The sequence below is a fragment of the Liolophura sinensis genome, chromosome 12 (genome assembly GCF_032854445.1).
Source record: "Liolophura sinensis isolate JHLJ2023 chromosome 12, CUHK_Ljap_v2, whole genome shotgun sequence".
NCBI lineage: Eukaryota > Metazoa > Mollusca > Polyplacophora > Chitonida > Chitonidae > Liolophura > Liolophura sinensis.
In genome coordinates this window covers 18,839,742-18,850,566 of record NC_088306.1, presented here as the reverse complement: position 1 = coordinate 18,850,566, position 10,825 = coordinate 18,839,742, and the positions used below count along the sequence as shown (strand labels likewise).

Genomic DNA, 10,825 nt, shown 5'->3' with positions numbered 1-10,825 from the left:
TCGCCTACATTATGTTACACGCAGTACAATAGACATAACCGAAAACACATATTCCCCATATTGAACGATGTACGACGGCGGCAAGAATACTTTCGTTGTTAACAGATCAATGATTACATATAAAGGTACACATCCACAAAATTTCACCAATGTGCACATTACTACTTCATGATTCACAAACAGACAGTCTATTCATATTTATGTAAATGTAAAAGCCACATAGAATTTTGAATATATAAAAATAACAATCTTCAACACAAAAGAGGAGAGTATATATATATATATATATATATATATATATATACCTGATCAACATATTCTTTTCCACTAAACACTTATTTATACAGGTAAAATTATAGTCTTTGCAATAAAATGATTTCTTTTAATGCCCTTGGAAGGTGTAAGCGATCACACGCGCAGAGGACATTGCCTGCCGAACAGGAATGCATGATCGAGCTTCTGATAATCCTCCGGCAAACGTCCTTCAGAGTGGACGGAGCTTTCGGATTACCAATCCCGTGCTCCATTTGCCACTTTGACACCGCCTCTTGCAGTTCTTGGTAGCCAATGGTCGGCGAGTTATTTCCAGAGTCCGGCACTTTAACCACACCCCCTGCCAAAATCAGGCGGTGAATGACCAATCGCATGTCTCCGTTCGGCTGCTTCTTGTACTGCGTGAGCGCCGATGACATTAGCTGCTGTCCAGGTACAAGGCCGTGGGCAGTTATCGTCAAGTTCAGAATTTCAAAGGCGTCCGGTGGAGTTTTTCCCTGAGAGCCTAGCTGGCGAATAGCTATCCTCACCAATTCGTCCCTATTCTGATAATTCCTAGGGTCTACGTGAACTGTATCAGCACCGGCCTCTAACAACTGCCGGACACAGTTCAAGTTCTGTTTCTTGGCGGCCAGGTACAATGCATTTGTCCCTTCTCGTCGGCGTAGGTTCACATTGCAACCGTGTTTTATCAACTTGGCAACGATGTGATTGTGACCCGAAAGTACCGCAAAGTACAGAGCAGTTCTGCCGTTCAGATCCTGGAAGTCGATATCCCCACCACACTCCAGGAGTTCGTTGACGCCGCGAGAATTCCCGTAGCTCGCGGCTACGTGTAGCGGAACCTTCTTATCATCGTCCGCGGCGTTGACACTTGCCCCCGCGGCCATTAACATGGAGGCGATGGTATAATGGTGATTCACAACGGCCTTCAGTAGCGGGGTCCGTTGCCAGATATCCCGACACTCGAGGTGAACCCTGGCCTTAATCAGTAGGTCCACACAGTCCCTGGAGCCGCACTCTGCAGCGATGTGCAGCGGAGTTTCACCGGACCCATCCGGCAGATTCCGATTGGCGCCCATCTTCAGCAGGACGTCCATACATTCTGGCTGATTGTATCTAGCTGCGATGTGAAGGCCACGGCTATTTCCTATCACCACGGCGTTGGCGGAAAAGCCAGATTTGAGGATGAGACGTAAACACTCTACGTTCCCCTTTTTCAAAGCATCGTGCACAAGCGTATCAACCTCCTCATTAGCAGTCATGCACACCTGAGACCCTTGATTACCCATCCTGTGTGCAGCTGTAGAGAATAGAACCTTTCCCACTCTAGCTGGACATAAAGCGGTCCTCGACAAGTCCTTTACTCTCACATGGCGACCTGCACGACACTTCAGTATACCCGTCTTCTTGCCGAAGTAGAAGTTGGTGGCCATCAGATAAACAGTTCACATGCCTGCCGGTACCGCCGCACCCCTGCGTGGGACACTTCACACGAATTACCCGTAAAGCCTGCAGAACAAAGAAAAACGTAGGCTACCTGCATGGATAGGTTTCAGCCCGAGTGCCTGTTCATCAGAAGCGTCACCTGTAGAAATCAAAATTGTATTTAATGGGATGCAGATGTGGGCTGTAAACACAATAGGACAGGGCAGAGTACCACCTGGCGGTTCACCGTGTGTTCATTCACAACTCCTGCGCAAATACACAACGCACACCATACATACCATTCCATTGTCAACCTTGACCCAGCGGTAAGTTTGACATACAAAGTGGACTGGTTATATTAGTGCACCTGTAAACATAGACATGCATGGTTGATGATGTTATACTTGTTGTTTTGGGTACACCAATACACAGTTTTATCACAGCCTGCTACCTTTCAGATAACACTGCAACCACACAAGTTTTCTATACAATCAGAAACACTACGTAACAGTATAAGGGAAATTTCCATCAGGTCTAGATTATCATAATCTATGCACGGAAACGTGATGCACCGGCGTCTATTAGCACTTCAGTATTATGAGGTGTTCTGAACCATTTAACATATTAAATATTCTTAAAAAATACCAATGCTTTTGTTACAACAAAAATATTTCGCTCAATATGAAATGATTTATTTATTTGATTAGTGTTTTACGCCGTACTCAAGAATATTTCACTTATACGATGGCGGCCAGCATTATGGTGGGAGGAAACCGGGCACAGTCCGGGGGAAACCCACGACCATCGCAGGTTGTTGGTAGACCTTCCCACGTACGGCCGGAGAGGAAGCCAGCATAAGCTGGACTTGAACTCACAGCGACCTCTCTTGGTGAGAGACTCCTGGGTCATTACGCTGTTCTAGCGCGATAACCGACTGAGCCACGGAGGCCCCGAATATAAAATGAAGAATACCATAAAACAAACACTTATCTGAAAGTTGATATTTCTTTTGCCGCGCTTTCGTCAATGGGAAAGCGTAAAAAATTGGTCAACAAATTAAACAAGGCACAGTTAATCGGTTCATAGTGGATAAAATGTAGAAGACTCTTAACACAGCGAATAATACCACCAGGGCAGTGACGAGAGTGGTGTTTGGCAAATGACCACATGTATTACCTGTGAAATCCCGCCTCATCTCAATTTACCTCAGTTTTATTCCGACTGTTTATGATCTGGCATAATCGGCAATCTGAAAACCTAGCGCGACCTGATGGGGATAGTTATTTGGTGGTCTGTGAGAAGACCTTGAGCAGCGAGGGCACCAGCTTGAATGGGATACCTCACTTTCCTCCATAACGGAGCCTCGGGTCCAAGCTGGATAGATAACTGTTCTCTTACGATACACGCGCACTACATAGCTAGCATTCCCATAAAACGCTACGTTGAAGGCTGCAATGAAGAACAGACTACAGAGGTTAGGCCTGAATTACTTTCTACGGACATTTGCTCCATTTTCCACCAGGGCTACAAGCATGACACGTGTCACAGCCATTGTGAAAGAATCTGCAACATATCACAATGTCGACCTTTTTTCTTTTTATATACCATCATTATTTATTTCACTGCTCATTAACGCTGAACTCAAAGGTTTGGGCATGGCATTCATGGATGTAAGGTGCAATCACGCTTTAGAGCGAGATTTGCATGTTATCAGATAGACTGGCTTATACCCGTCCGTCCTATATTCTGAACAAACTTTACACTGAGATGCAGTATTTCGTATTACAAGAACAGTATTAAAACAATTAATAAATGAAACTGCGGTTTTTCACTAAGAGAACTATGGTGGAGTTTACGGGTGAATGATTACACGGTTTGTCAGAAATTTAAAGAGGGTGTCAAATTGGAGTACACTAAGTCGCCAGAACACACCGACACCCTTTGCCAAACTGGTCATTTTGCATGCACTGGGGACTTCAAAGGGCATTTTATACTCAAACACTTAAAAACTACATGTAGGTGTAAATGTGAGACAGGCAAGGCAACCATGCGCGTTTAATAATTCTCAGTATCCAAAGGTGAATGTATAAAAAATAATCTCACTACTATTTTTCACCTGATGTTTAACTTTTCTGAAGTGGAACATTCTGCTAGATTCTAACTGATTCATCAACCTTGCAGAGCCACTTAGGAGTTTTACGTAAAGTTAGTTTAATTTCTGATCAGAATAACTTTAATGTTGGTACAAAAAGTATCATTTTAAGACCTTTACGTGCTTGTGTAAGTTAATTTAGACACACCAAACTTTAGGGGAAACTCAGTATTTGTCTGCGGTTTCATTATATTTATTTATTTATTTGATTGGTGTTTTACGCCGTACTCAAGAATTTTTCACTTATACGACGACGGCCAGCATTATGGTGGGTGGAAACCGGGCACAGCCCGGCGGAAACCCACGACCATCTGCAGGTTGCTGGCAGACCTTCCCACTTACGGCCGGAGAGGATGCCAGCATAAGTTGGACTTGAACTCACAGCGGCCGCATTGGTGAGAGACCTTATTTCCAGTTGCTCAAGTAGCAACACTGACATGTTATAAAAAGGACATGTGCTTTAAAAGCCAAACTCAGAACAGGAAAGAATTCAAACTATGGTTGGTACAATGTTTTGCAGTAAAGCATCAGTGTACAAATTTTGAAATTACTAGAGCAAAACATTTTAATTTTAGCTGTGTTTGAATTTCGACATATATTATGAACCCATTGTCCCAGTCTAATGAAGTTAAGCTGCAGTCAGACAGCGAGATTTGTAATACAAAGATTGTTGATTGTAATCGTCTTGGGTATAAGCAGACTTGGGATTAAACCTCTGACCTCCTGACCATGATTTATTTTTATTTTGACCATTTATTTATTTGATTAGTGTTTTATGCAGTAGTCAAGAATATCCTGCCCATGAGGTGGATGATCTTCCACTCAGCCAACACAACATAGAGTTAATATTTAAAACTGAAATTCCAGTCCTTCAAAATGCTAGGAAAATCATTGTCCTTTAATCTTGCAAATCTCCAGAATGTTTTCCTTATATTTATTTATTTATTTTATTTAAATACTGCTTTACTCTGTACTGAAGAATATTTTACTTATACGAAAGTGACCAACATTACGATGGGAGGAAACCTGTGCAAAAGAAACCCACAACCATCTGCAGGTTTGCTGCTACACCTACCCATTTACAAAAGAAGAGGAAGCCAGCATGAGCTGGACACTAATATGATGGCTTAGCATGCAATTTTTATAGGTGGAGGAAACTGGAGTGCCTGGGTTAAACCATAAATCTTTGGCAAATTACTGGCAAACATCCAAATGTGTCACATATAGGTAAACATGTCATATTGGGGAAGAAAGAAAATTGGTCTCAAGTGGAGAGGAAGGAAAGAATGACTGAATGAATGCTTGGGGTTTATCGTCATACTTAACAATTTTTTAGCCATATGACGAGGAGGAGTCATTAGGTGTTTGTACATATACTGTGTCTTATTGTGGCAGGGCTCCATGCCGCCAAAGTGCTGCCATCACTGAAGTATCATGCCGAAGACACCAGACATGACACCCCACCCAGTCACATTATTCTGGCACCATTTCCTTGCATTAACCTCTCAGTGCTGAGCACAAAGCGAGGCAGCAACAAGTACCACTTATAAAGTCTTTGGTATGACCCAACCCAGGTTTTATCCCGGGTCTCCCGACTTTGAGGCGGGCGCTCTAACCATTAGGCCATTCAAGTGGTCTATGTGAACAGGAGGGTAAAGCCATATATAGCCACACAAGTGTCAACGATCATTTATTATCACAACTGTTCTACAAATATGAACTATAAGATGAGAATGTAGAAATCGCTTGTCCATGACCGGGACTGAACTCACAGCGATACCCTGAGTGCCATGTGATTAGGAGTCACAAAACTCGCTCTATGAGTTATGCCTCACTCCCAGAAATCTTTATTTGGTGAAAGCATTTTGGATAGGTAGTACTAGTGAGAGTTTCATAGGGTGGAGAAATCTGAGAAGAGCCAGCTCCCTTCCTTTCTAGGCAGTTAATCTTGGAATTTGAATGAAAAAATAAAGTATTTCCAAAAATGTATATTGATATAAGGTGATGACGGAAGCATGAATGAAGTTCAGATATCTATGACATTCTGCAATATACTAGACACTGGAAGACGTGTTTAAATTTTGAACAATAAAAAACACACTGAACATAAACAATAGTGAATCTATAAATATAAGTGAAATTACACAAACATTAAAGCCTTTCCACAGTTCCCACACTAAACAATTAAACTTACAAGTTTATGAAAAAAAAATGACACCTCTTCAAATGTCTATCCATTGCTTCACTCTATCATCATAACTCCATTTAGGTTTGCTTTCTCGGAATGGATTTCTTCATCGTATTCAAAGGTGACTGACCTGCATAAATCTGTCACCCAAACACTCAGATTTGGCTATTTTTCTTCAAGGACCTAAACAGTAAAATAAAATAAAAAATTAAGAAACAGTCGATAAACCCAACATATAAATGCAATCTGTTTTGTATATATGTGGAGTGCAAATTTAAAAGATTATACAGTTCTGTTTAATGCAAACACATAAACATGGAATGCAAACTTGTATATAAGGAATGCAAACTTGTATACATGGAATGCATATTTCTATATATGGAATGCAGATTACTATACAAAGTATGCAGACATGTGAAATGAAAAACATTCTAATGCATATGGAATGGATATAATATGGACAGCTGACTTGCATATATGGAATGCGGACTTGCATATACGAAATGCTGATTTAGATGTAGGCTAGCCTAATTGATTAAACGTTTTATGCAAATGTTATATCGTTAGCATAAAATGTTCTAATTTATTTGGCTAACGAACGACTATCCCCGAAAGACTCCAACTCTTTTTCTTATATTTCCCTAGCGTCGTTGGAGTCTCGACGCATACAATGTTAATTTTGTACTCAACGAAGGTCCAGGCAGATTGTCTTTGTTACTGAACAAGTCTCGCGCAAGTAAGACACCAACTTAGAGACCTGTTTTCCGCACCGCAACCTTACGTCCCTACTCGGTTTAGAATAGTTTTATTATAGCCATGAAGGCTCCGAAAATCGGCCTGGGCCTTCGTTGAGTACGAAATTAACAATGTTAGCGTCGAGACTATCGACGCTAGGCCAGTATAAGAAAAGGAGTTGGAGTCTTTCGGGGCTAACAAGCGACCAGTTTTCGTTATTGGATTTCGTGCACACAAAATTTAACGCTGAAAACATCGGTTGTTGTTTCATACTTATACACGCGCACCGATGTCGTTCCTTATTCTGACTGAGAGGTAGAAAATCACAAAAAAAACAGAATAAACATCATAATTTCGTGAAAACAACACAGTGGCAAAAAAAGTGCTGATCGTACCAGAAATCGATCCCTTTAGAGTCTACAGAAGAGGGTCTTACCAAGGGGGATCACCCCTACAAACGTTTCTCTTACTACATCGTGACGTATCGAACAGTAGTTATCCAACTGGAATCAATACCCATATAAATAGATATGAGCACCCAATACCCATATCAATAGATCTGAGCACCCATTACCCATATAAACATGTCTGAGTATCCAATATCCATGTAATCAGTTCTGAATACCCAATACACATATAAACAGTTCTGGGTACCCAATACCCATATAAACAGGTCTGAGTACCCAATATCCATGTAATCAGTTCTGAATACCCAATACACATATAAACAGTTCTGGGTACCCAATACCCATATAAACATGTCTGAGTATCCAATATCCATGTAATCAGTTCTGAATACCCAATACACATATAAACAGATCCGGGTACCCAATACCCATATAAATAGATCCGGGTTCCCAATACTTATATAAACAGTTCTGGGTACTCAATACCCATATAAACAGACCCGGGTACTCAATACCCATATAAATAGATCCGGGTTCCCAATACTTATATAAACAACTCTGGGTACTCAATACCCATATAAACAGACCCGGGTACTCAGTACCCATATAAACATACCCAAGTACTCAATATCCATACAAACAGATCTGAGTACCCAATACCCATATAAACAGTTCTGGGTACTCAATACCCATACAAATAGATCTGGATACCCAATACCCATATAAACAGATCCGGGTTCCCACTACTTATATAAACAGTTCTGGGTACTCAGTACCCATATAAACAGTTCTGAGCACCCAATACCTATATTAACATGTCTAGATACTCAGTGCCCATATGTACTTATATATACAGGCCTTATACAGGCCCAATACCCATATAAACATGTCTGAGTATCCAATACCCATATAAACATGTCTGAGTATCCAATACCCATATAAACATGTCTGAGTATTCAATACCCATATAAACATGTCTGAGTATCCAATACCCATATAAACATGTCTGAGTATCCAATACCCATATAAACATGTCTGAGTATTCAATACCCATATGAACATGTCTGGGTATTCAATACCAATATAAACAGTTCTGGGTATCCAATACCCATACAAACAGATCCGGGCTCCCAATACCCATATAAACAGGTCTGGGTACCCGATACCCATGTAAACAGTTCTGGGTACCCGATACCCATATAACCAGGCCTGAGTACCCAATACCAACACAATCAGTTCTGGGTACTCAATACCCATATAAACAGATCCGGGCTCCCAATACCCATAAAAACATGTCTGAGTATCCAGTACCAATACAAACAGTTCTGGGTACCCAATTTCCATATAAACATGTCTGAGTATCCAATACCCATATGCACATGTTTGAGTATCCAATACCCATATAAACATGTCTGAGTATCCAATACCCATATAAACATGTCTGAGTATCCAATACCCATATAAACATGTCTGAGTATCCAATACCCATATAAACATGTCTGAGTATTCAATACCCATATGCACATGTCTGAGTATACAATACCCATATAAACATGTCTGAGTATTCAATACCCATATGCACATGTCTGAGTATTCAATACCCATATAAACATGTCTGAGTATCACATGCCCATATGCACATGTCTGAGTATTCAATACCCATATAAACATGTATGAGTATCCAATACCCATATAAACATGTCTGAGTATCCAATACCCATATAAACATGTCTGAGTATTCAATACCCATATAAACATGTTTGAGTACCCAATACCCATATAAACATGTCTGAGTATCCAATACCCATATAAACATGTCTGAGTATCCAATACCCATATAAACATGTCTGAGTATTCAATACCCATATAAACATGTCTGAGTATCCAATACCCATATAAACATGTCTGAGTATTCAATACCCATATAAACATGTCTGAGTATCCAATACCCATATAAACATGTCTGAGTATCCAATACCCATATAAACATGTCTGAGTATTCAATACCCATATGAACATGTCTGGGTATCCAATACCCATATAAACATGTCTGAGTATCCAATACCCATATAAACATGTCTGAGTATCCAATACCCATATGAACATGTTTGAGTATCCAATACCCATATAAACATGTCTGAGTATCCAATACCCATATAAACATGTTTGAGTATCCAATACCCATGTAAACATGTTTGAGTATCCAATACCCATATAAACATGTTTGAGTATCCAATACCCATATAAACATGTTTGAGTATCCAATACCCATATAAACATATCTGAGTATTCAATACTCATATAAACATGTCTGAGTATCCAATACCCATATAAACATGTCTGAGTATCCAATACCCATATGCACATGTCTGAGTATTCAATACCCATATAAACATGTCTGAGTATTCAATACCCATATAAACATGTCTGAGTATCCAATACCCATATAAACATGTCTGAGTATTCAATACCCATATAAACATGTCTGAGTATTCAATACCCAAAATAAACACTTTTGAGTATCCAATACCCATATAAACATGTCTGAGTATCACATACCCATATAAACATGTCTGAGTATTCAATACCCATATAAACATGTTTGAGTATCCAATACCCATATAAACATGTCTGGGTATCCAATACCCATATAAACATGTCTGAGTATTCAATACCCATATGCACATGTCTGAGTATCCAATACCCATATAAACAAGTCTGAGTATTCAATACCCATATAAACATGTCTGAGTATCCAATACCCATATAAACATGTCTGAGTATCCAATACCCATATAAACATGTCTGAGTATTCAATACCCATATGAACATGTCTGAGTATCCAATACCCATGTAAACATGTCTGAGTATCCAATACCCATATAAACATGTCTGAGTGTTCAATACCCATATAAACTTTTCATAGTAACCAATACCCATATGCACATGTCTGAGTATTCAATACCCATATGCACATGTCTGAGTATTCAATACCCATATAAACATGTCTGAGTATTCAATACCCATATAAACATGTCTGATTATCACATACCCATATAAACATGTCTGAGTATCCAATACCCATATAAACATGTCTGAGTATTCAATACCCATATAAAGAGGTCTGTGTACCAATACCCATATAAACAGGTCTGTGTACCCAATACCCATATAAACACGTCTGTGTACCCAATACCCGTATAAACAGCGGATCGTTGTGGGTTTTCCCCGTGCTCTGCCCGGTTTAGACATAGACCTTTATCTTACCAGATCAAAAATGAATAGTCCGAATGGTAAACCCGTACATGCGTACAAAGTGACCTAGAACGGTATAGGTCGATATAGGCTCAACAGATAGATCAAGTGTCTTAACTGCTCTTCACAGAGTTTAGCAACAGGGCTATGGTGATTTACCGGAACATTGGTCACATGATCGAACAAAGTAAGCCTCTGTCTATTGGGTCGTTTTAGTTGTCGTTGTTTTCACGACAGATACCCAGCTCCGCACAAACAACATTCTGTACAGGGCATACACTTTGTAATTGGGTCTGTAAGTGCATTTTACTCAATGAATACTACTAAAATTGTATCCTCATAAAAGTTACAAACAACGTACCTGTCACTAGATATATTTATTTGTTT

At 39.9% G+C, this 10,825-nt stretch overlaps 1 protein-coding gene across 1 annotated transcript; it reads right to left on the bottom strand.

Annotated features, from left to right (window-relative positions):
* Positions 1 to 309: 309 nt before the first annotated feature.
* LOC135479547 (serine/threonine-protein phosphatase 6 regulatory ankyrin repeat subunit C-like) lies at positions 310 to 6,190 on the bottom strand. Its single transcript, XM_064759426.1, has 2 exons — positions 6,172 to 6,190; positions 310 to 1,281 (listed from the first exon to the last, which is right to left on the bottom strand). The coding sequence occupies exon 2, from the start codon at positions 1,167 to 1,169 to the stop codon at positions 354 to 356; it is 816 nt and encodes a 271-aa protein (XP_064615496.1). The 5' UTR covers positions 1,170 to 1,281; positions 6,172 to 6,190; the 3' UTR covers positions 310 to 353.
* Between the last annotated feature and the right edge of the window lie 4,635 nt (positions 6,191 to 10,825).